Here is a 26938-nt window from a genome sequence, read left to right as displayed (position 1 = left end):
TTTCCACGCACACATCGACAATACTGCATGCCTTAGTTTCTTACAAATCAACATACAAACACAGAGCACACTTAAACTAATCTACACACATTATCATAAATTATTCAAAGCTTCAAAATATTGTACCCCTAATGTTACATATACTTATAAAATTTCTTTCTAGATGTACGGACAAGAAGTGTAACACCACGTTGGAACAAAAGATCAGAACAGAGCCACACAGAAACTGATATTTTTTAGGCACATACATTGCCAGAGAATGCTTCCACAAGCCTAGGATAGATCTTGCTCAGCATAATCTTGAATCCAGTTGAGCTTCCTTTCCGATTTTCTTGTTCAGTTTCCCTGATCCTGAATGGATAACCTACTGGAGCTCCTTCCATATATGCCTTACAAGCCAATAAAATACTGTTGCCATGTCGACTGAAGTGTTCTTCGACAAATCCCTCAAAATGCTGTTAGAAAATTCAACAGATTGAGTTCAAGATTCAAGATTCATACACAAGGCTCTACATGATAGATTAATAATATACCTTAGGTGGCTTGCGTAGTATGTATAACATGGATGTGCAGCTGACAAGAAAAGCATTTTCATTATAGTTAAGGGAGTTTTTTTCGCCCTCGGCTTTCCCTATCTGAGAATCATACCCCGTCTCATTGAAATAAGGCTTTTCGTTGAGCACCAGGGCCTGGAGAGAGAGGAGGACTTGAAGTATTGTGGAGGATCCTGGATTCCAAATTTCGGTATCCGAACCTTTCCATGTATTGAGAAGACTCAGACAAACTTTTCCTGATTCGTATAAGTTGGGATTGATCCGAAGTCCACCAGAGTTATAGCGCACCAGCTGCATAAATATGGACTTTATTAGTAGTACAACTTCACTCAGATGTGCAGAATTTAAAAGAACAACTTACGGGTGGTTCGTTGGGATATTGTGGAGGTAGGTGGACATCAAAAAAGAATAATCCATCATGATATGGTGTCCCAGCAGTCCCAACAACTGCTGCTCTAAGCAAGTCTATTCTATCCTCATACACGCGTACATAAACCGTTTCTGTCAAGAACATAGAAAAGCCATATTTCAAAGTTTCTCGTATCTTGGATGATAGGACGACTGATTTTCCAAAAAATGTAACATTAAAAATATATGTTCAGATATGTAAATCCAACATTAATGTGGGACTTCTCACCTGGAAGATTTTTTTCTAGAATGTTCCATTCTTGGTGAACCTTCTTCAGCCAACCTCTTTTCATCTGTACGTCAGAACAAATAAAACTGAACCAGGAGTTGCACAAGAGAGCTGGTTTAATCAACTTAGATTTCTTTCTTTTACCTGGGAACACTGAAGGCCCGTCCCAGATGCATTGACAAAGTGGTGTTCCAAGCAACCACTTACAATATCAAACTGCTTAAAAAGTATTGGATGCTTGCTGCAAGATGGTAATGTAGTATCATCACTTGATTCTTTACTTTCTTCTGAAGTGATTGTTTGATGTGTCTTCGAGTCATCTACCATCAGAAGTCGTCCACCGACATCCATATTGCAAAGTTCCAAGGCATCCTCGCCCTTGGGTTTCCCATGATTTATCGCATCCATAGATGTGCCTCTATATGCGCCAACTAATGCTGTACTTAGAGACTGAAATAGGCTTGAAGTAATACTAGTGCAAACACTAAGAGCAGCTTCAGAAAAGGAAATTGAGCCAGAGTCCTTTGCATTGTCGTGATCAAAACCTAGCACATCCTGGCAGGTATGTTTAGTTTAACACTTATAAATATCTAACAGAGCTACAGCACAAAGAACAGATCCAGTAAAAGTAATTTTTTTAAAAAAAATTATGCATAATTTTTCTAAAACGACATATTTTTCCATCATGCCGGCATGCCCCTCTCCTAAACTGCTCAATCCGTGCCTGTCAGAGATTATGAGGATCACAGGTCATCTTTGCCCAAGTGCCGGTGATCGATTCTTTTAGAGTTTTCGTAAGGAGTAGCAGGTTATTTAGCTTAACTGCAGCAGGTTTTGCGTTCTTGAAAGTGTAAGATAGTACAAATTCATGGAACATACATAAAGGGTGAGAGTATGTTGGTGCTACCTTTATTTTTTGGCTTAACAATTGGTCGTCTTTCACTTGAATAACCTCATTAGGTTGCAGAACATTTTCACCGCTGTGCATAAGAGTAGAAGTCATCCCTTCGCACTTATCAACCTGATAGATATCATATGGGGCAACCTGTTATGATGTTGAATATTGAATTAGTACTTTAAGAAAAGTACAAATATGAATTTTTGAATTTAATACCGAAGCTGCAGAATTTTAGCAACTAAGGGTCGAGAATGCATACCTTACTTATGGTACCTGTAGCCCATTTTACTTCAATCTCTCCATTTCTTAAAGCAATTATAATCCCGATGCGAGATAAGAAATTATTTCTGAGATATTCAGTCTGATCGCTGCCATTTTCAAGGTCAGAGTTTGCCAACGAACTGCAATCTGTGAAAACATCAACAAACCTGCCCTTCCTAAAAACTGCCTCACCTGGACTGTACGCATAACCTGGATGCTCGACCAATTCATAAGCACTCACAATCTCTTCCACCTGCATTTTGTCATCAAAATTTTCATTCACAGAGGACATGCACCATTTCACCTTTACCATTCGTTCTTTACAATCCACACATCTGACAATACCAAATTTTTTGTTTTCAGGAGGCTGCAAATCAACTGTTCTCTTTTCCAGCACAAATGAATCGGGCAAAAAATCATGGAGATCTAGAATATTGACTGGGCGTAGTGTACATGAATCACGTCCTAGTGCTTGGCTGCCATCCTGCCACTGGACATCAACCATAGTCTTTGTCTTCACAATAACAGCAGTCTTAGTCTCGCTTGGTGTTTCAGATTTCTGACTTCCTTCAACCAGCTGAGACGTGTTTAAGCTTGGCAAACTCTGCTCATTTGGAAGAACACACCAATCACCAAGTTTCCAATTTCCATAAGGGAAACATGGGAAAAACGATAAATCTTTTGAATTTTGTAAACGATGCGGAGCAGGACATTTCTCACCGTTGATGCCAACACAATCAAGCCAATCAACGTACACGAGTCCAGCATCAACTTTGCAGATGGTTCCTAGATCTCGTTTACCCCTTCTATCACCGCACAACCAATTAGTTGACTTAGATAGAGAAGACTCCACCTGAACTCTTTGTCCGGGATAGAAAGGATACTGGGGATCTTCAACTAAATCTGGAGATAAGGAAATAATCATCTCTGGGCCGTTGGCGAAGAATTGGCTCTTTCTACCATCGTCAAATAAGACAATCACATTGTCGACTATCTTTTCGACTTTGCCGAGCCACATTCCGTGAACCACAAAGTCGTTAACTGAAATGTGGCGTATTTTCTGGAGTTTTTCAGAACTGATACTATGAATTTTGCTTCCACAAATGCTCTCCAAGTCCACGATCATGTCCATATCGATGACCTTTCCTATTTGTCCTGACGGGTCAGATGCCATGCAAACTATGTCCCCGTGCAGGTATCGGGGCTCAAACAACAGATAATCGTCAATCTTTTCTATGGTTTCCTCAAGACTAGAAAATATAGAACGGGCCTGCCCTCCATATAAGGATTCAAGGTCGTCCTGATAATCAGAACTGCTAGTTTCGCTGTAGCTATCAAAATCATTGAGTAGAGAATCCATGGTACTGTTTCTTGATAGACAGATGCTGCCAGCCACAAAGATAATATCGACTATAGACAGATTCTTGCAGGTTACCTCGACGGTTTATCTCTGCTTGTAATCCATCTACTTATAATTTCTCCAGAGATGGAGATGAAATGCCAAAGGAGATTTGCCCCCGAAGGGAATCAAAGAAAGTCTTTTCAAAACTCTGGTTCCCAACGGAGATTGTACAAAAAAGTATCACAAAGTTCCACCAACAGATACAGCCAAATAAACAAAAGAAATCCAAATTCAGCAATCAAAACAATTGGAGTTCAATCTCATGAGTACTGGAAATTTCTTATTGCCCTCCTCAACTATTGCTGCAAACTGGCACGGCCTAGCTGTAGGAACTTCAAATTAAGCAAAGAAGTTTACGCATTGTAAGAGAATATATACAGTTGAATGGCAACTATTGCTGCAAACTGTTGGGTAAAACAAATAAAAGAAATGGCGAAGAATTCTGCGATACGAAATCGGCTTCAAATCGTGTAGGATCTACACTTTCCTTTAGGCTTTATTTGCTCTCTGTTTTGTGCAAATAAATCAGAGCAAATATCCTGTAGGATAAGATGAAGAAACTAGAAGAAACAATGCACTTTGAATGTTCTAGATACAATATACGTAAGAAAGTTTCTTTCAATAATATTCAAACCTTGTAGATAGATTTTCTGCAGCAAACCTAACTCAAGTTGACCCCTTTTATTGACTTCAATAATTGATGAATTAAACATTGCAACTATTCATATATGGCCTTTCAGAAAAGGTGTAAACCATTCCTTTTGAAATTGTATTGTTTCAATACAAATACAACTTTTCATACACACCTTTTCAATATATACGAATATATTTAACAATCCCCTGCCATTTTCTATATATTGAAATGCCTTCAAAGAATCACCGAATATTCGTGAGAATTCATGCATCAACAATGGTATCTTTCGATTGAACCATTATCTTAGTAAATGTGCTTTATAGTTACTGAATACAAATAGGTAGACAAGCTTTGAACCACCTGTATATAAGAATAACCACATAGACAAATACACACAAATTTAAAACTTCCTATTGTCATAAACGATACATTAGGTCTCGTATCTCTATCCTTTCGTGAGTGTTTACAAAGTCTAGTCCATGAAACTTTGTGGATGCCCTAAATCCAACACCCATATAGGCAAGTACTCAATGCCCCTGCCATATGTGGCATTTAACAAGACTTGTTAAGAAAATTATTCAACCTTTAACTACTGGCAGGAATACCAACACTACTCAACTTTTGGGATGACATCGTAGTGTTCAAATCACTATAACAATGTACTTTTAAATCATTGAATTCAAGACCAGAAGATATATCTAGCATTGAATTGAGGTTTCCATTGTTAGTGATTTTATTTGTTGGACTTTAATCCCATCTCTTTTGATGTTCGCAATACCATTTCTCTGTTCAATCCTTTTGTCAAAGGATCTGCTAGATTTTCTTTTGATGGTACAAAATCAATTGTAATTATTCCACTTGTAATCAAGCTTCTTACTATACTGTGTCTCAATCCAATGTGCCTTGATTTACCATTATACACTTCGTTGTAAGCTTTTGCTAGTGTAGAGGCACTATCACAATGAATAGATATTGGTGCCATTGGTTTGGGCCACATTGGAATTTCAAAAAGTAAATTTCGAAGCCATTCGGCTTCCTTGCTAGTTGATGCTAAAGCTACGAATTCAGATGCCATGGTGGAGTCTGAAATACATGTTTGCTTCTTAGAACCCCAGGAAATTGCTCCTCCACCAAACATAAAGATCCAACCACTTGTGGATGAGTGGTCATCTTTGTTAGTTATCCAACTAGCATCTGAGTATCCTTCAAGAACAGAAGGATACCCACAATATCGTAGGCTATAGTCTTTTGTGCCTTCAAGATACCTAAGTATCCTAGTTATTCCAAACCAATGTTGCTTATTTGGATTGCTCGTGTACCTACTTAACACGCTAATAGCATAAGCTATATCAGGTCTTGTGCAAGTCATTGCATACATTAGACTCCCAACAACTTGAGCATACTCCAATTGGGATACTGAACCACTAGAGTTCTTCACATAATTGATCTTGGGATCTATAGGAGTTGAGGCAGGTTTGCATTCTAAATGATTGAACCTCTTGAGAATTTTCTCTATGTAATGAGATTGTGAGAGTTGAATTGATTCTCGATCCCTTACAATTTTTATTCCTAGGATAACATTTGCCTCACCTATGTCTTTCATTTCAAATTTGCTAGATAGCAATTCTTTGGTTTTAATGACTTGTTCTAAATCGGTGCCAAAAATTAGCATGTCATCTACATACAAGCATATAATGACACCTTTGCCTTCGTTATACTTGCTGTAAACACATTTGTCTGATTCATTTATCTTGAATCCATTAGCAGTAATAACACAATCAAATTTTTGATGCCATTGTTTCGGTGCTTGTTTTAGTCCATACAGAGATTTCACAAGTTTGCATACTTTTCTTTCTTGACCTGATAGAATAAACCCTTCTGGTTGTTTCATATATACTTCTTCTTCTAACTCACCATTTAGAAATGCTGTTTTTACATCCATTTGGTGAATTACCCATTTTTGGGTCGAAGCTAAAGCAATAAGTAACCGAATTGTAGTTATTCTAGCTACCGGTGAATAAGTATCAAAATAATCCAAGCCGTGTTTTTGAGTAAAACCTTTGGCTACTAATCTGGCTTTAAACTTGTCTATTGTTCCATCTCTTTTCATCTTCTTTTTGAAGATCCATTTACAATCAATAGGTTTGGAACCAGGTGGTAAATCCACTAATTCCCAAGTTTTATTAGCCATAATTGAATCCATCTCATCATTTATCGCTTCTTTCCAAAACAAGGCATCTTGAGAATTTATTGCCTCATCAAATGTTTTGGGATCACTTTCGGTAATAAAACAATAAGGTATTTTGTTACTTAGTTCTTGTCTTGTTCCTTCAGTAAGATAAGTTACAAAATCTGAGCCAAATGACTTAGTTATCTTGGCTCTTTTGCTCCTTCTTAACTCAATAATTTCTTCTTTGTCATTTGAAGCTTTTAATGCTGTGAAGTCTTGTTTTATTTTATCACAGACTTCCTTGTGCATTGAGGAGAACCTAGACTCATCAAAAATGGCATCTCTTGATTCAATTATAGTATTAACTGAAATTAAATCATGAGGTTCTACCACAATAAATCTATAGGCCTTGCTATTTTGTGCATATCCCAAAAATGTGCATTCAACACCTCTTTCTCCCAACTTTCTTTTCTTTGGTTCAGGAAGCTTCACTACAGCTCTACAACCCCAAACTCTCAAATATTTGATGTTTGGTTTTTTATTGAACCAAAATTCATATGGGGTGACAGAATTTCTCTTAGTAGGAATTCTATTTAGTATATAACAAGCAGTTAAAACTGCTTCTCCCCAATATCCTTGACTTAATTTTGAGTTTGACAACATGGCATTAACCATTTCGATTAATACTCTATTTTTCCTTTCAGCCACACCATTTTGTTGTGGCGTATACGGAGCAGTTACTTGATGTTTGATACCACTAGTTTCAAAGAAATTGTTTTGATAGTATTCACCTCCTCTATCGGTTCTAAGACATTTTATTCTAGATTCACAAAATAACTCAACTTCAGCCTTAAATATTTTAAATTTTTCAATTACTTCATCCTTAGTATGTAATAAATATACATAGCAAAATCTACTGTAGTCGTCAATAAAAGTAGCAAAGTACTTTTTTCCTCCAAAAGTTGGTGTACCATGTAAATCACAAATATCACTGTGTATCAGTTCTAATTTTGAAGTTTTTCTGTCTATTTTAGGAAATGGTTGTCTAGTTATTTTTGTGAGCATGCAAGTCTTACATTTTCCTGCATCTTGTTTAATCCATGGCAATAAATCAAGTTTTATCATTTGATCAATTCTTTTATAATTCACATGTCCTAATCTATTATGCCATAACGTAAAAGGTGACTCAATAAAGTACACAAAAGAAGATATATCTTTATTCTTGTTTATCGGCATGACATTTAATTTAAACATGCCGTTACAAACGTAACCCTTTCCAACAAACATTCCTCTCTTGCTAAGGACAAACTTATCAGCTTCAAATACAAGTTTGAAACCAAACTTGTTAAGCATACTACCACTAACAAGATTCTTTCTTACTTCTGGCACATACAATACATTTGTCAAAGTTACAACATGTCCAGAAGTGAATTTTAAATCTACTTCTCCTGTACCTAAGATGGAAGTAGTAGATGCATTTCCCGTATATACCACTGCATTGGGATCATTCATGACCTTTAAATTCTTGAAAAATTCCTTGTTTTTGCACACATGTTTGGTAGCTCCTGTATCAACCCACCAGGAAAAGTCTTCCTCCACCATGTTCAATTCAGAAATCATGGCAACCATGCTCTGTGTAACTTCTTTTGGTGCTTCACCCTTGTTAATCTTCTTTTTCAAAAGGCGACACTCAAACTTGTAGTGCCCTTCTTTGTTGCAGTGATAACACTTGCCTTTTCTCCTCTTTTTTTCAAGTTGATCATCTTTAGACTGATTTGCCCTTTTTCCTTTGTTGAACTTACTGGTTTGTCCAGATTCCACCACATGCACTTTGCTTGGTGCATCTTTGTATTTTGACTCTTGCAGAACCTGAGAATTGTTTTTCTCTTGCACACGAAATTCTTCTTCTATTCGAAGAGAGTTAGCAAGGGCCTCAAGAGAAATATCTTCCTTTTTATGTTTGAGATCCTTTTTAAAATCTTTCCAAGATGGAGGAAGTTTATCTATGATAGAACTGACAACTATGGTTTCATCCATGTGTAATTTGTGTTGGTTAAATCTATTAAGCATTTTCTCTACTTCTGAAAATTGTTCCATGACAGGCCTTGAATCTATCATTTTGAAATTCAGAAAAGTAGAGACCAGAAATTTCTTACTTGAAGAGTCCTCTTGCATGTATCTTGCCTCTATTCTGTCCCATAACTCTTTAGCGGTGGGTATCAGATGATAGACGTCAAATAAACTGTCACACATGGCGTTGAGTATATGTCCCCTGCATATTTCGTCATCATTCTCCCACTTTTGACGGTTCCTTATTTCTTCAATTGTTTCTCCATCAGTTTCTGTAGGTTTGGGAGTACTGAGAACATATGCTATCTTTAAAGCCACCAACAGGAAGTGAACTCGTTTCTGCCATCGTATGAATTGCCCACCATCAAAACGCTCCAACTTCACGATATTTGTAGCCAGATCCTTGATCGAACTTGCCATTATTTTGAAACAAAGATAAAGCCTAAAGATTGTTGGGTAAAACAAATAAAAGAAATGGCGAAGAATTCTGCGATACGAAATCGGCTTCAAATCGTGTAGGATCTACACTTTCCTTTAGGCTTTATTTGCTCTCTGTTTTGTGCAAATAAATCAGAGCAAATATCCTGTAGGATAAGATGAAGAAACTAGAAGAAACAATGCACTTTGAATGTTCTAGATACAATATACGTAAGAAAGTTTCTTTCAATAATATTCAAACCTTGTAGATAGATTTTCTGCAGCAAACCTAACTCAAGTTGACCCCTTTTATTGACTTCAATAATTGATGAATTAAACATTGCAACTATTCATATATGGCCTTTCAGAAAAGGTGTAAACCATTCCTTTTGAAATTGTATTGTTTCAATACAAATACAACTTTTCATACACACCTTTTCAATATATACGAATATATTTAACAAACTGGCATGGCCTAGCTGGAGGAACTTCAAATTAACCAAAGGAGTTTACGCTGAACTATTGTAAGAGAATATATACAGTTGAATGGCTTGAAGAAAGTTCTTCTTTCTGAAGCCTAGAAAGAAATGCCGAAGGAGATTTTCCCGAGTGTACCCAATTCTCAGTAAGCTCCAGTCTACGCCAAAGAAGTGAGATTTGCCTCTCAAACAAGAAAATTGAAAGTTCATGTTACATCAATTAAGAAATGGACAATAGCAGAAATCTGATTTTATTGTCTGCAGTAAGACACTGGATATCTTGGCTTGTTGAGTAAACATTCTTGTCAACCAGTATGTTTCGCATGGCGAGATAAGCATAACATGAAACCTGCATGTGCACCACATAATAAAGTAGATAATGTAAGCAAAGAACCACTCAATGCACTTTCAATCTACGCAATTTCCGCTTTGTTCTCCATAAACAAGCATTTAAGTACTAAAGCTATTAGAAGATAAATCCATGAAACAACAGGTAAAACAAAATTGGCATAACTAAAATCTCTACAAATGGAAGTGATAAGCATCACAGCGATGAATTCACTGGAAAGATGATGAGGGACTACTTTGAAATTCTCTATATTATTCTGATCGAGTATAGAAACGAAAGATCCATCATTTCAAACGAATTGAAACCAATACAATTGACATAAATAAAAGTTTCACTACCATCTATCAACAGGGTATTATAATTCAAATAAAATCCTTGACAACTTTCATTATCTTGTCTGTATATTGAATAATACTAAAAAATAACACATGCATCCGCATTTTAATAATGAATAGAAGAACATCAGGATCTTCACGTTCAATCCTAGACGAAAATCCTCATGGAAAACATGAAAAGAAATGACATTCCAAAGAAAATAACAACCAAAGATTTAAATACTAATAATAAGAAATGAAAATAAAAGTAAAACTCAATTTGATCAAAAAAGCTTACCCGTTTACCATTTTACTGAAGGAAACAATTGAACCCGAAAGAAGAACGCTACCAAATGTAGTCAGACAATACTAAATCAGAAACCTCCTCCTCCAAAAGCTGTCAGAATCCAAGAAAATGGAACACTGGCCACCGCCCATATAATTTTCTCCCACTTTGTTTAGTTGTTTAGCATTATCTTGCCAATTTACCCGCAATTTCTTGGCCAGAGTCCACAGTAAAAAAAAGAAGAAGAAAAAAGAAAAACAAAGACAAAAGCAGATGATGAATAAATGTTTTCAACGTCAAAAAAAGGAAAAAAGAACTCGAGGGAATTTAGAGATGCCAACAAGACACCCTCCAAATTCCCTCTATCAATCCATTTGTGCAGTTCTCAAACATGGAAAAAGATGATTTTTTCACTCTATCCTTGAAGAAAAAACAGTTGTTCTCCGCTTATTTATTTCTTCCGTGTGTTGTGATCATCTCAGTGTGTTGTGTAACGGTCGTTCGGGGACCGGTAATTAATCCAATGGGATCTTGTCGGATACAAGGAATATACCACATAATATCACGCTACAAAATTTACAAATCTATGCGTTTTAGTATTTTATTATAATTTTAATTATATCAAATCAATAAATAGATTAAAAAATATATCAACATTCAAATTTAAAAATAAATGTATAAATTTTAGAAATTTTTTAATATCAAAAGTAATCAATAAATAACATTTAGCTCCCTTTATGATTTTTTTTTCCAGAACAAAAATTATATTAACGAATATATAAAACCAAAAATTTTAGAGTCTACTTCACGAAAGAAAAAAAAGTTAGCTAAAAAGTAAAAATAAATTTAAAATAAACTTTTATTTAAAAAGTAGGCACTTAGTGCGGTCAACTCTAAGTTCTTTCTCAACATTTTTACCCTAATTTTTTATATTTCACACTTATTTCTAGTTCTGACTTCCCTCCCATCTTAGTAAACACAGCATTTTTTTGCAATAAATTTAATCTAAGCAGATGCTTGCGACTAAATAAATAAAAATGCCGTGCTTACTAAAAAAAATTATATAAATTGTTCAATTAGGTGGTATTAGCCAATGTTTTCCTAATGGTAAGGGTATATATTTTAAAATAGCGGTTTAGTCTGTCGATTCGATTGGAATAATGTTATATTATATAAAATAATAATATAATATAGTAAATTATATATTTTAAATGTGTATATAAATAACGAAATTATATATATAAGAAATAAGTAAATTATAAAAAGAATGTGAACCGGTTTTTAACCGTGCATAATCTGTCCGACCAATTTTTTACTGGTTTTAACCGGCAAAATGGTTTATGTGTGTCGTCAGTCTCGAGCCGTGACCGGTTTTCAGTCGAATCGATCTCATCGTGCCGGTCTTGTCTAGTTCTGAAACCAATTCTATTAGGGATGATTCGTCATCCCTCACTTAACGAAAAGAGTAACAATTTGCTGACATAATTTTTTTCTAACCAACTATGCAATCTAAAATTTTCAATGTTTGATGTACCACTTACAGAAAGTTATGTTAAAATCATTATTCGTATCAAATTGTTTTTCTCTTGTTGGGAAGCCACTGACCACTATAATGGAAAAGAAGAAGTTTCAAACGTGTTGGGCATGAGTCGATGGACTGTGTGAAGTTTGAGCTCAAAGTTCCAGTTTAAATCTCACAAAAAAAAAAAAAAATCTTCGTTTGAGTCTGTCTTCAGTCTTCTGGTAGATTACAAGGTGTGTGTGATATTTGTAAACTACTGCACATATCCGACGTATACCTAGTGGAAAAAAATGAAAAAGAAGATTTGAACGTGATTGTTTACATAGAATAAATCACAGTATGAAGCACTATTCTAGTTGGAAATACCACATTAGCAAGTGCATGTAGTTTACTAACTGAAAATGACATACATAGGTCTTGATGTTACATTTTGATGCAATAAAAACACTATTTTCCGCTTTCTGGCCCTTTTAGATTGTCATCTTATTTAGTGGATTACAAAGGAGATTCAACACTTGCCTTTTAGGATTTCAATCGGCTGTTTCGACAAAGTGAATTATCACAGCATAAACTTGGGATCTGCTTGCTTTTCAACTGAGCACTTTCTTTATCCATTTCTGAACCGTCCAAATATTTGGGATATATATATTGTCACACTTGGAACAATAACTACTCCTACCTACTATGCAAAGACGGTGGCAAACCTAAGAATTCAGCTGTTTTTAATGTATAGAATTGAAAATATGTCACACTAAAAAGGCAGCACTTGAGTCCACCTTGTTGGAAGTTGGAAAACTGCATGAGAGAATATTTAGGCATGCTTTTTAAAGTAAATGAGACTATAATTTTGGTGCGGTCTCTAGTTTTTTTAACACCGGTCTCTAGTTTTTTTCAACACTGGTCTCTAGTTTTTTTAAAGTAATGGAAACAGTAAAGATTCCAATCATGAAGAGCACGAAAACCATGCCACCCCAGTATTAAAATGGTTTTCTTGTTTGATTCTTCTATACTGTGATATATGATGGATGTATCAGATATTTTTGGTTAACAATCTGTATTCTAAAATGATAAAATTTATATGAAACAAACAAAGCATATCGCATATCTTTGGAGATGATTCCCTTTGATGCAGTGACATGCTCATCTTTTTCGACCCTTTCTTTTTATGTTGGCTGATGGCAAAGATGGTGGACCATTAGGGGAGGCCTATTTTTTAAAAAAATAGAATAAATGAACATGACGTATTGATGCTTGTAACACATCAATAGCCAAAATCAAATTTAAATGTTTTTGACTCGATTCATTCGTTTTTATTCCAGGGAAAATATCAACAATGCACAGGCCAATACACAACCCAAAAAGGTCCAATTTTTTTAAGGCTGCTTTATGTAATGGAGAATAAAAGTTAAGAGTGGAGAAACTATTAATATGACACGGAATTCCATAATAGCATCACGGAGTTTCAAAAAAGGCTCCTCAAAATGCTTCAGAAAAGTTATTTGCACGTATTCTGGGCTCTGTAGAAGCGAGATGGTGCTCCGTTAATGTACAAAACGAGTAAAATTACACACGGGACTCCAAAATTGGAGAGAATGAGACAATGGCAAACATCACATTGATTTGAAAATTTGTTCATAGTGTCACAACTCTCGACCTTAATAATTAATATTTAAGTGGAGAGAGAGAGAGACCAAATTTCTCATTAGAAAAACCAACACAGATGCCTGAACACCGTCCATTGCTTTTCAGTGCAGATGTAGATTTGGATGTTTAGATGAGGAACACTTGTTTCCACTTGCCAGATATCGCATCCATAGCTGCTTGCAAGAAGTTCGTCTGGAGAGTAAAAAATTACGTGTTTATCGATGAAGGTAAAAACTTAATAATGAATTGCCTGTGATAAATAACCGAACAATAAACAGCCATGAGAATTCCCAAGTACGGCCTAGAAAATAAAGTGATTTGAAAAAGAATGCAAGTCGGGCATTCTCTAGTCATCAGAGTTGCTAGGCGCAATAAGGGCGCATAAGTTCTGGCACTTAAGCTAACATACTTAATCAGAGGAACGCTCAAGACCTGCCTCGAGCCTTAAGGCACACCAAGGACCAGCTTTAGGACAAAGGCAATGCGCCCAGAAGAAGAGTGTGCTTTGGCTCGCCCCTAGTGAAAGAACCGTGGCTTAAGCCTATACACACGGCTTATGGATTTGTAATAAATATGAGACATCATACTTAATTGGAAGTTTTTTGGTCTTCAAGACTAAAAAAATTACCAATTTTTAAATACGAAACCTCTAGGAATAAGAAGAAAATGATGAGAAAGTAAAAGGTGTTCTACCGAGTAATAGGTATAAACCCTGCCATGTAAACTTCGAGTTTCTAAATAGCTTCAATCGCCAACTTCCGCAGCTTCTCTTTCTTTTCTGTCTTTAAGGGTATTACTTTTTCTGGCTTCTCGATTCCTTGTATATCTGTTATCCTTAACTTGGTCAGCTCCTGAAATTTTCCAAGGAAAAAATGTCGGAGATTTTTATTAACAGAAATCAACTACAAGTTCCAAGCACTGAATTTAAGAAAAATCACGACAAAAGTAGTGAGGAAACATAAACCCATCAAGATTCAGCTTAAGAATCTATCTAATATAAATCTCAATCCCAATTACCTGTCGATGACCTTTGGTTCTCCTATAATTTTTCCTTCTCTTTTTCTTGAATATAATCACTTTTGCATCTAATGCCTGCATGATAAAAGAAAAATTAGAAATTAAACTTCTAGAGTAAAAATCCAAGATGAAGTAAAAATGATGAGTAGTTAGATATCGGAAGCAGCAGCTAACGAGTAAATATAATCTAGATTTTCTTACATGCTCCTCGACAACAGCATGAACCGCTGCATCAGGCAAAACCGGCCGTCCAATAATCGTCTGACACTTTGAGCCTAACATAAGAACCTTATTGAGAATCAACTGCAAGAACATGGTAATAAAAGAACAAAAATTAATTCAACTCGAACTACAACTACTTCAAGCAATTAATTAGTGCTGATCACTTAATATCTAGATGAATGAAGTCAAACCGAGGTCCTGAATTGGATATATTTTCCGGTAGAAAAATATAGATCATCATTAACATCAGCACAAAAGGCAAGCAAAAGCATTACGGATCTCCAAATGACACAACTCGAAAAATGAGTAGAAAATTTGATACTTTGATCAACACAAAATACAAGTAATTTTGAAATCTCATCATTTTAGTTTAAAATCATTTGAAACAATTGTTAACCATATAGATGTGTCGAAACTTGTTATATTGAGGGAAAAGATTACAACACTTTTTTTTCTAATTATATCATTAGCATAGTGGTAAAATATAGAAATCAAGAACGAAAGCAATATTTACAAGATATCATTTCAATCTGATGCAAGTCCAGAATTTGTTCACAAAATTTAAATCCTAGATAATAAACAGAGTTTTTTTCTGTGAATAGCCAGCCTGCAAGGATACGAGCATCATATTTTAGTTTTGCATAATGCAGTTTAACCAAGAAGCGGCAAACACGTTGATGCATGAAAAAGATTTCACCTATTCACCTAATAACGAGGTTGCTGTGAGGTATAATGCAGTTAACTTATCAGACAAAGTTGTAACTTAATGCTGACAGAGGCTTCAGAGACCAGGGAACATAGGCTCAGACCAAATCATGTTAGGCAAGTTGACCTAATAACAGCCATGCCGTCCGCTCTCATATACCTTACAATTCAGTATTTGAAAAACTCGACCTTGCAAGTAATGGGACAATCATAACCTTATCCTTTGACATTATAGCAGGTAGATCAACAACAATTCTGGCATATTTGTTGACAATACTCTGTACAGCACCACAAGCTTTCAAAATACAACACAAACCTTGTCATTGACATCACAGAACTTCAACCTCTCTGTGAAAATGCTATCCCCGTTGCTCACTTTAAACTGATGCGAGCCAATCTAAAATATTAGATATCAAATGGGATTAATGGGAATAAAGATCTTGAAAAAAAGGGCTTGATTGGGCAAAAAAAAAAAAATGATCAAGCTACTGTACACAAATATCCATAACAGAAACGCTTAATTCAACACAGTAGTCAATAAACACAACATTTTCATGAAAAGGTACAGAGCTTCCTCAAGTTCCCAACTTTCAAAAGAAAAGCAAGAGAAAAATACGAATGAACCTGAACAATGGCGAATATGGGTTCGTAAGGTTTGAAAACCAGGTCAGATTCCTGGAGCGGGCCCATGACTTTGTACCCAATTTCATCAGCTTCTCGTTCTTTATCCTCAGGCGATAAAAAAGCTTCCTCATCTCCAATTTCAGTTTCCTCTGCTTCATCGTCACTCTCATCAGTGTCCTCGTCATCATCCGTGGGCGTGGATGAGAAATGCCGGGAAAACAGATAGCAGTGTGGATAGGCAGACAAATGTTCGCAAATGCGATTGATAGGCTTGGGGTTCTGGGTTTGGTGGAGGAAGTAGATTGAGGCAGGGGAACGGGTATGGGAAAGTGGGTTCAGGGTTTTAAATGACTGGAAATAACGGGTCCAGAATCGAAGGCAACGTCGATTTGCCATTGTTGTCACTTCCCCCGGTGTTCTTTCGCAGGGTTTTGTGAATCTAGGTTTTAGTTTCCGCTTGAAATCGCACTTTCTATTAGCGCTTCTTCATACTTCTCCCCAAGAAAACCAGCATGGACCATGTCTGATGCATTCCGACAAAAACCCATTAATATTTCAATTGAGCTGTTTTAAAAAAAAGAAAGATTACTTGATTTGAGTTTATATAATTTTGAAAGTTGACGTAAATATTTAGATTGCCTCCAACTGTTAATGTTGACCAGCCAATTCTTGTTTTCGTAATTCGTGATTTTCAACTTTTAGTCTTTGAAATTTTGTTTTAGCTCTAGTCTAGAATCTCCAAGCTTCTAATATTCAGTTTGTTTAATTTATATATACATCAGATCAGAATAAAAAAAATATGGATGCATGTAACAAAAAATTAAAAATGGCAACAAATGGAAATACAACTCTCAAAATTCCGAGTCAAAAATTTCTCTCCATGCTGGTATCCTTGATCGCACTTGTGCTCTTCCGGTAGCGCTTAGACTTCCTATCTTTCCCACGCCCACTGGAAGCTTTCTTCACTGGAAAGCTTGCTAAAATCTCTGGGGAGGAGGTGTCCTTAGCTTCATGTTTTCAATGGTTATGGAAGGTAGCGGCGGAGGATGACCGTGAGCAGGAGCATTGGGAGGCGGCGGGGGAGCCCAGTGCTCGAGCAAGTCTCTATGATATCCCTGCAACAATAAACCAGCCAAAAGGTTGCTGAGATCCATCTTTAGGCATCGGTATACACTTAATAACCCGCTTGATCTTGATCCAATGAAGCTAAGCTTATTTTCTCTTCATGAAACTCTACTGAAGCAAACAATGCAATAAACCTAGAAGCTTTTTGGAATTTATTTGTGGGATGCATAACACCTTTTACCTGAATGACAAAGTTGCGTCTCTCGCAGTCCAGGAACATATCGATCCTATAATTAGTCTTCAACCAGATCTTAACCCTTACAGTGGCAAAGCTAATCTGATCTCTGGGTGTAAATCTGTCCACCTCATTAAACCAGAGGCAAGTGAAGAGGTTGGAGATTGGAACGTGCTCCCGAACTATAACACATCCTTCAGGGACATCTGACAGCAGCCAAACGATTCATGTTCATGAAACATGTAATGACCGGACAACCACTGCTTAAAAAATAATGCAACTATAGGGAATTAAATTGGTTAATCGGATAGTCCTACCACTAGTTATTGGGAATTTATCGGCGGAGAATGGGGTTAAGCCCTCCTTTTTATAAAACTCGATTTGGAAATCAATGGAAGCATTTTCATACTTCCCGGCAGCCTTGTTAGCTTCTGCTTCTACGAAAACATCAAAACGTCTATAATGCCTCGATATGGCAAAGCTAGCATTTTTCCTCCACAAAAACCTGGAATATTAGTAAAATAAATTTCAGTTCCAAATAAATAAACTACAGAAAAGGGATAGTGTTTCCACACACACCTAAGCAGGCGAGTATTGGTTACGTATACTAGTACTTTTCGGCTGCGTTTGGTTGGAAGGATATGATAAACTAATGATTAGTACGTAAATGATAAAGAAAATTATTTTGGTAGGATTGTAATATATGGTGTAAAATAATATTATGTTTGGTAAGATTTTTAAGTGTAGGATAATTTTGAATTTTTGGATGAAAAGACGAAATTGCCCTTCCCTTCGCGATGGCCGCGGCCGGTCGGAAATGGTGGCAGTTTCCGGAAAATTAGCGACGGATTTTAAAAACCGTCGCTATTAGCGACGGTTTTTGAAAAACCGTCGTCGATCTGGTTTTGAATTATTTTAGTTACTAAAAAATTTGACATTTAGCGACCGTTTGAAAAAAACCGTCGCTATTTGCGACGGGTTTTTACAAACCGTCGCTAAACAGCTGTCGGCCGGCGGTCCATCGCCTGTCGGCCGGTGCTCGGCCGCGGTTGGCGGTCCGTCGGCGGTCGACCGGTGGTCGGCCGGCGGCGGTTGTGGAGGCGGCAGTCGGTGGCGGGAAGTGGTGGTAAGTTTGATTTTAAGCGGGAAGTGGTGGTGAGTTTGAATTTAGGAGAAGGGTAAAATTGGAAAAATAGGAGGTATTAAGAGTGAGATAAATAATCCTATTGGGTGAGGAGATATTATTTTAACCTACCTAATATAACCTAATCATTCATAGGAGGAATTGACTTGGTTAAATAATCACCCCAACCAAACGCCGGATAGAGTAGGATAAAATTATCTATCCTACCCAATCACCCCAACCAAACGTTACCTTCAAGAATTTGATACGGATCAACGACTAGTTCCAGTTTTGCATCAACCCATAGTGAATACCGGGCATTTGGGAAAAGTCGATGGAGAAGCAATTTTGGGATCTGCGGTAGCAAAGTAAGTCTCGGTTAAAAATAAGAGAAATCAACATGCAAAAACTACCTTTCCATTACGTCTTGGATCAGAATATGGTAAATTGTGCACCACTAGAATTCTCCACAGCCCAATTTTCTTGTCACTCCGAAGTTCACTAGAATTTTTTAGAAAAGCCTCTGTTTCTTCATCCACAAAAATATGAAAACAGGAATTTCGCCGGGTATATTCACTAATATTTTTTGGTTGTCGAATTATATCGAAGGCCCCTGATCAAGAAATAATTCCTCCATCAATTAACCAAATACTCTCACTTAAAAGGAAACAATACATAGGTAAGTGGGTACCAAATATTGCTGATGCAACAACCACCCCCTGGCAAGTTTCCATCTCAAGAAGGACCGAATCAGCAACGTCAAAACCTGTCTGATGGCCAGGCTTCACTCCTCTGACAAACCTAAGACACATGCACCAAGCATCAGAGTTCGGGTATGTTGAATGATGCAAAGAAAATAAATACACAAATGTTTTCGAGAAAACTGTTTCAGCCGATAACTATCATACCCACAGTGCACATTCATGGACTCCTTTACATCGAATGAATCACTTCTCTGTCTCAATGAAGGATACCCACCGAACTCAGAACCTCCAAATTCAGTTTTAGTTAAGTCGTCTTCTCGCACGTAAGTCAAAATTTTAAGCACGGGAGAGAAGGATGGCGCATTTGGCACGAGTGCAATAACATTTTCCATAGGAAGGTAGCAAACTGGGCATGCTGAAAAAGCAAAAGGCAAGAAAATGCGCAAAAAGGAAAACCTCAGTCATAACATGAACTAGTAAAAAATCATGCACATCCTGGTTACTAGTATTTTTGTACAGGAAAACAGAGAGCCCATAAAGCACAATGTTCTAACTCACGACGGGGTCCAGTCCTCTTTTTGTCCGCTGGTGGCGGAGGTAATGTAAAACTCTCACATGGATTCCCAGGAGGAAGAGTATAACCAAGAAAATTTGGAGGTGCTGAAGGTGGAGGGGCTACATTTGCAATTTTCTCCATCTCCTTGAGTTTCGAAGAGAAAGCTCCGTTCGTATTATCCTCCTCGAATATTGGCTTGGATTGAACATCAGTTTTCAGAATAATGGTTTCTCGAGTAACTTCACCTGAAAGCAACCACAAAGTCCAAAAATTAACTTCTCATAATAAACAGCCGGGCATTGATCACATAATATAAGGAAGTTGTGGAGCTCATTGGGAAGTCCTGGTTTAACGATTAGCTTTTTATCTCTCGCCACAAGGCTGCTAAACATTGTTTGAATGCAGTGTTAGAGCTTTACAATCTTGGTTATACGCCTCATCATATGCTTCAGATCAATAAAATTTATAATCAATCCCCTATTACATCACCTTAATAAATGAAATCACTGAGTAATGGTAAGTGATGTGATCCAGTTGAAATGGATGAGCCGGGTAAAGAGCTCCAACGGATCAAATCAACAATTTATAGTGTTGTTTAGGAAAATGAACAAGGTAGATGGCTTCGAACGTGACCTGCAAACAATGAAAGGAACTCGTGAATGGACGCCGGAGGGGTGTCCGACGTGACCACTCCGATGCTTAAGTCAGCAGGTTATAAGATGATAACCAGTGTAGCTTTTAGAGAAATAAAGACTACTGGTGTAAATATGTGTGTTAACATATGTGAGTGCCAATACTCAAGATTCAGCCCCCACTAAATGAGAAACATACCTGCCATTTATAGTAAAAAATGAGGTAGGTACCTCGATTCCAGTGCCACCTACTAAGTATGGCAAGTCGGTTGTCCATACCCTAGCTTCTGATGACTTCTAAGACACTCCAAGCCCAAGTTGTTCTGACAGATTAGACGGCCTGTATCAATCATACTCGAGTGTGGTTCAATTCTCGAGGTGGCCTGGTTAGAATACCTCTCGGGGCTTTATATGAGAGCCCGGGCGTCTGGTTGCCCGGAGAGTAGAGTCCGAGCTTGCACTTGTCCGACTTCAGAAGAATCCATCCTGCAAATTGATCCTGATTTGAGAATCCATTTGATATCCCGGGTCATTCATGACCCAGGCTCTTACAGGAGGCTCTACAGGGGTATTAGTAAGCTAATGCCCAAATTAAACAAAATCAAAACTAGAGTAGAAATTTATCAACAAAGATTTCAAATTTTAAGCAAACCAACCTTTGCCAACATACAACACCCACACGGAAACCACCGCGGAAACAATAGACAATAGCAGCATTCCAATCTTGTTTCGAGGGGCAAATTTGCAGATCCAGTGGAACAATCTATCCTTTTCCTTGAACATCTTGGCGGGCTTTCTTGAGGATACAAGAGGTGTAGTTTGTATAGGCAATGACAACAAACTGTTCTGAATTTGCTGCTGCTGCAATGATCCATTACTTCCTGAAGATCGAAGATCCAATGACCCTGTAGTCATTGTTGTCCCCTAGATACAGAAATTTCACGGATTAGGATCCTCTGTTGTGCACAGGACGTGCTGTTCTATTCTTTTGGTTTCACCAATAGTTCACGTGTAAAGAAATAATATATAATATTATATTATATAAAAAGACGCAGCACTTTGTTCTGTTATATTCATTTCAATTTTTTTTTATTTACGATGGTTTTTCTTTTCAATTCCGTGTGTGTTATATTTGGAATTTCACGTTGAAGTATTAAAACCAATTTTTATAGTACCCCATGTTTTATTAAATAAATAAATAGGAAAACATAACAAAATATTTTTATTTGAAAGTGGTAGAAATTTGAATAGAGAAATAAGGGAATACACAGATTTTGAATCAATGCATAATTATTTACGTCCAAATGTATAAACATTAAACATATCATTTTAAAGCTATGTATCTAATATTAGCATTAAAGTTTTGTATCATTATCGTACAAATATTTTTTTCGGACGAACAAGTCGCACATAATTTATTAAATATAATTTAAAATTTATCTAACTAATATGATTTTCAAATTATTATGTTAATCCAAAAATTTATCCAATACAAAATAAATGATAAAAGTCCGTGATTCTATCGATATAAAAAAAAGTTAATGTATCAATTAATTATACTAAAACAAGTAATATATTTGATCCTTTCGAATAAAAAAAAATTACAATTCAATAAAAAATTTAGAAAAAATAAAACTGCAACTTGGCAATTATCCTTTTATACAATATAATATTATATATTATTATTATTTCTTTACACGTTAACTATTGGCGAAACCAAAAAAATAGAACAGCACGTCCTGTGCCACAGTAGAGGATCCTAGTCCAAATTTCACCACCCATTTCCCCTAATCCCACTTCCAAATTCAGGTAATGTATGTACATATAAAAAATATACTCGAATTTTGAATCTTTATCCCTTTACCGCTATATGAATCCACTAATACCAATCCAAAAATGGGAAAAACCATAAATAATGATTATAAGAGTCCGTATTCAACAGAGTACCGGTGATAATATAACTTGACGAGAAATGATACATCACTTGGCAGATAATTACATGGCTCAATGGAGTTTTTGTGCTATCAAGTATCTTTGTTACGAGACGATTTGATGTACTTATATATTTAAGAGGTGTTCATTTGGTTCATATTTGTTTCATGAGTTAAATATGATCGAATATGAACCAAATCAACTCGTCTACACGTAGAGATCCATCTTATTCTAAACCCATGTTTCTGTTAGCGTCAATGGTAGATGCGAGAAATTTGTGTAGATTTTCTTTGTTTCCCTCCCAAAATGCGCTCTTTATAAAACTCTATTTGTGTGTTTGGTTGAGTGGATTAAATAAGGATAGATTAATAATCAAATATTTGTCGTTAAAATTTTAAGATGTTTTAATAATCATTTTGACCCCGTTTAATATCCAATTTTATCAATCAAATATTTATCCATAAAATTGGATCTTAAACCGGGTCAAAATGATTATTAAAACAACTTAAAATTTTAACGATAAATATTTGACTATTAATCTATCCTTATTTAATCCACCCAACCAAACACACTATGTGACATAAATAACAAATATAGGAATGACGCAATTATCGTATATATTAATGTTCATTTATATTTTTTTCTTGTTTGCAGATTAATTTTGGTGGTATATTTGCTATGAAACAAGTCATTTGTGACAGATTTATAGCAACCATGAACAAAAAAAAAATGAAATTCTAATCTCCCAAAGATTACCACATGCGGTACTTAATTTGTAGGTATATTGTTGGTTTCAATAATTGTTCCTGATAGGTAGAACAATTGAAACGTGTTGTTTAATGCAATTTAAAAGATTTGAGTAACAATGTTATCAACTATAACTTTTGATGTTCGATTATACATATATTATACTATATAATATATATAAGGTGAAAATGAAATTCATCCTATATACCAAAGAATAATGAAAAATTTTATATGTATAATGAAAGTTATATTTTAGGTTGCATATTACATATGAAATTACAAAATTATTCCAACTGCATTTTAAAAAAGTTTTTTCAATTAAAACGTATTTGAGGTAGTTTTCTTATTTCAAATATAACGTATCGTTGTATATATATATATATACAAGTATACAACTCAAGAATTAATTAGCATTTAGATTGATTGGCTAGTTTAATCCATTAACTAAATAATGTATAAATATATATAAATATAATCCAGATACTTTTATTTATATATTTATATAAACGCACAAAAAAGAAATATCTAGCGGGGATAGCTCAGTTGGGAGAGCGTCAGACTGAAGATCTGAAGGTCGCGTGTTCGATCCACGCTCACCGCATGATGGACTTTAATTTTGTTTTGGGCTTTTGTTGCTTTATTTTTCTTTGGGCATTTTTTTGCTTTATTTTGTTTGGGCTTTATGAGTACAGCCCAAAATTGATCTGTACAGCATGTCAGCGGCCCACCCTAAATTTCCGCGTAATACCGAATTTTTATTTTCATCGAAATGTACATATAATGTCACATCGATCGATATGAACCTCGATTCAATCTATCTTTATATCTGTTGCTTCAACATATATATTTTAATTGTGTTTTATCTCAAATTTGAGTAAAATACATATCCAGAATATACACTTTTAAAAATATAGTTTATTCGTGTACCCAAATGGAACACAATCGAATGACTCAAGTCCAAATTCACGGGATAAAAAAAAACGAAGAAAGGTTCAAATTCATGAACACCCATTCACACAGCTTCAACAGCAGCAGGTCTATACAAATCCCCAAGACTTTCCTTAAGATCCACTGTTAGCAACGATACCCTCGGCCGCGCCACCCTGCCGGCATATCCATATTCCTGCCACAGTGGCTGTGCCACGGCGAACCGCTCACAGGTTTTAAGCCATTTAGCCTGCATGTACCGATGCTTTCGCCATGGTCCCATATGCTGTTTTTTCGCCTTCATGCATCTCTTGGCAGCGGTACATAAGATCTTTAACGATGCCAGAAGCCTTTCTATTTTTCCCACGAAAATTTCGGGCAGGGCTGCGACCAGCTTGTCATATTCCGGGTTTGCTAGGGCCATCTCGAACTCGGCCCGAAAGTTCAATTCAATGATCACCCTTAATTCCCCTTTCTTGGGGTTTGAAGTGTCAATTACATCCAAGAATGTGTGTTCACCTGCATAAACATCCACTCTTTTTCAAGACAATTGTATAATTTGTATGTCTAAGTGAGAGGGTTACTTTTTGCATAGTAAAAATGTCATAACAAAATTTGAATAAAATTTAAAAGTTATTTTGCTAAAAAAATAACTAAAATAGAGGAAACTAATATATATAGACACTCATCTTGATGTACGTGCTCATGTATATATATATATATACGTGCTCATGTGAGGCATTCATTAAATTTGTAAAAAATTATATATATATATATATATATAATGGTATAATTTTTTACAAATTTAATGAATGCCTCACATGAGCACGTACATCAAGATGAGTGTCTCAGTTGTCAGCCAAATAAATTAAAAACACGATATTTTCGCAAATAATTTAATTCGTAATTGAAATAAGTTTACTTTACTATACTCCACGGATTACAGCTAACTTTTTGCGAAAACTTTTGACTCAAATCAAAGAAAACTTTCCTAGCTAGATCAACATTTGTAAAGCTAGCTAAGACAGTGAGTATTATATAAAGTAAATGATAAATAAATCTCTAACGATATATTTATATTGTGTTCCGTATCTGTCAAATCATTTTTTTTTTGCAATATTTGATTTACAAAAAAAATATTGTAAAAAAGAAAAAGTTTTTGCCCTATCTTGCCTTGCAATTATTTTCTTGGATAAAATTTGATATAAAACATTAAAAATCTGATATTAATATATGATATTTGAGTACAAAATATTTCAGATCTGACAATAATATATGATTTTTGAGAATTCGAACATGTATAACTAATATTAATATTATTGTCATGTCTTTTTTCAAATGAAAATGAGTACAAAATATTGAAAATATGATATTGATATATGATAATCGAATATAAATATTTTAGATCTAGTAATGATATATGATTTTTGAATATCCAAACATATATAACAAGTAGTATTAATGATATACATTAATTTGAAAATCTGTATAAAATATAAAAAATGTGATGTTGATATATGATATTTCAATATCTACTATTTCAAATACGATAATAATATAACAGTTAATACTTATTTATCTTATATCAATTCAAGATTTTAAATGTTTTATATCAGATTTCATCTAAAAATACACATGGGCCTGTGATTTGAAGAATCATTTTTTGCATGAATCAAATAATGCAATTTTTTTTTTTATCTAACAGATACTTAACGCAAATGCATCTGGATTGAGAATGAAAAGCGTCTCCCTTTTATATACCTGAGGTGATATGTTGTGAACTTCTCCACTTGGACTTGCAAATTCCACTGTTAAAGCCAGAACTTTGCAGGCGCCGGCAAACGACTTCCATGAGACATTTCCGGCAACCCTTCGGCTCCGGCATCCCGCAGGCGCAAACATTTCCTGCCTGCTGCGCTTCTTTCAACGCTTCCTTCACGATTTTTCTGATTCTTGACTCTAAACAACTCGTTCTAGATATTGTAGCCTGCAAAACAGCGCAAATTTACTCAACATTTCTTCAGCTTATCAAAATCAACTAAAGACTGGTGCATGGGCATATATAGATAAATAAGCTTATAAAATACTTGTAGAAGATGGAGTTGTGTCTCCCATGAGTTCTTGTCATCATCTTTAGCATTTCCATTGATATTGTTATTTTCGTTTTCGTTGTCTTGTTCTTGTTCTTCTTCATCATCAAAGCTGGTGCTGATAGATGAGAGTCTGTCGGACTCTTCGCTTAAGAACTCAAAAACTGTGTCGGATAAATTAATTCCAGGGTCTCCGGATAACTCAACCAGCTCCCCGATTTCGTAACTCAGAATCCTGTGGTTTATGGGAATTCTAGACATATCTCCGGCCCCGAACAGTGTACGTAATTTAGTTTTGTTGGGACCGAAAGACTCTTTCAGTTCTCGCTCTAACCTACATTCCCCAACTTGGGATGAGATGTTGGCATTAAATACAAGAGCGGTGCGCAGGCTCCGCATATTCTCATTTTTATGCATAATATATAGGGAAAATGATGCATAGTTTATTTTTAAAAATACAATAAATGTTTAAAATGATGCATGGAGAAGAATATAATAAATATATATTAGTTTTGATTGTAAAAATATATTTTTATTATCATAATATGTTGGGATAGTGATGCCACATCATACATAATTAGTTATTTTAATAATATATTTTAAAAAATTCTAAATATAATAGAATAATAATTAAAATAACGATAAAAATATTGAATTAAAGTAGTGATGCTATTGGAGATATATAACATTAAAATAAACAAGTTTAACTAGAGGACAATTTT

The 26938-nt window shown here is 35.5% G+C and overlaps 4 protein-coding genes and 1 non-coding gene across 6 annotated transcripts; 1 reads left to right on the top strand and 4 right to left on the bottom strand.

The window, feature by feature from the left end:
- Positions 1 to 67: 67 nt before the first annotated feature.
- On the bottom strand, positions 68 to 4355 carry LOC140834796 (probable ubiquitin-conjugating enzyme E2 24). 2 transcript variants are annotated; one of them, XM_073199931.1, is made up of 7 exons: positions 2349 to 4355; positions 2099 to 2212; positions 1336 to 1746; positions 1192 to 1255; positions 916 to 1055; positions 534 to 845; positions 68 to 455 (listed from the first exon to the last, which is right to left on the bottom strand). In XM_073199931.1, exons 1-7 carry the CDS (start codon positions 3708 to 3710, stop codon positions 237 to 239), a joined length of 2622 nt encoding a protein of 873 aa, XP_073056032.1. In that variant the 5' UTR covers positions 3711 to 4355; the 3' UTR covers positions 68 to 236. The 2 variants fall into 2 exon arrangements, with proteins under 2 accessions (XP_073056032.1, XP_073056031.1); XM_073199930.1 differs by having other exon boundaries at positions 2099 to 2236; positions 2349 to 4353.
- Positions 4356 to 14353: 9998 nt separating this feature from the next.
- On the bottom strand, positions 14354 to 16737 carry LOC140834795 (large ribosomal subunit protein bL21m-like). Its single transcript, XM_073199929.1, has 5 exons — positions 16206 to 16737; positions 15898 to 15978; positions 14856 to 14957; positions 14655 to 14729; positions 14354 to 14488 (listed from the first exon to the last, which is right to left on the bottom strand). The coding sequence occupies exons 1-5, from the start codon at positions 16599 to 16601 to the stop codon at positions 14372 to 14374; spliced, it is 771 nt and encodes a 256-aa protein (XP_073056030.1). The 5' UTR covers positions 16602 to 16737; the 3' UTR covers positions 14354 to 14371.
- Positions 16738 to 16942: 205 nt separating this feature from the next.
- On the bottom strand, positions 16943 to 21457 carry LOC140834792 (probable hexosyltransferase MUCI70). The gene is made up of 9 exons (XM_073199926.1): positions 21177 to 21457; positions 19891 to 20133; positions 19537 to 19747; positions 19320 to 19429; positions 19042 to 19241; positions 18882 to 18983; positions 17823 to 18012; positions 17512 to 17711; positions 16943 to 17320 (listed from the first exon to the last, which is right to left on the bottom strand). The coding sequence occupies exons 1-9, from the start codon at positions 21433 to 21435 to the stop codon at positions 17183 to 17185; spliced, it is 1653 nt and encodes a 550-aa protein (XP_073056027.1). The 5' UTR covers positions 21436 to 21457; the 3' UTR covers positions 16943 to 17182.
- Positions 21458 to 23727: 2270 nt separating this feature from the next.
- TRNAF-GAA (transfer RNA phenylalanine (anticodon GAA)) lies at positions 23728 to 23800 on the top strand. The gene has a single exon. It is a non-coding gene; the product is annotated as a tRNA-Phe (tRNA).
- Positions 23801 to 24012: 212 nt separating this feature from the next.
- On the bottom strand, positions 24013 to 26615 carry LOC140833574 (uncharacterized). The gene is made up of 3 exons (XM_073197907.1): positions 26214 to 26615; positions 25888 to 26113; positions 24013 to 24645 (listed from the first exon to the last, which is right to left on the bottom strand). The coding sequence occupies exons 1-3, from the start codon at positions 26613 to 26615 to the stop codon at positions 24212 to 24214; spliced, it is 1062 nt and encodes a 353-aa protein (XP_073054008.1). The 3' UTR covers positions 24013 to 24211.
- Positions 26616 to 26938: the final 323 nt, after the last annotated feature.

The sequence above is a fragment of the Primulina eburnea genome, chromosome 6, assembly GCF_022965805.1.
Source record: "Primulina eburnea isolate SZY01 chromosome 6, ASM2296580v1, whole genome shotgun sequence".
Lineage (NCBI taxonomy): Eukaryota > Viridiplantae > Streptophyta > Magnoliopsida > Lamiales > Gesneriaceae > Primulina > Primulina eburnea.
Note: the sequence above shows the minus strand (reverse complement) of the source record. Positions and strands in the feature narration are given on the sequence as shown.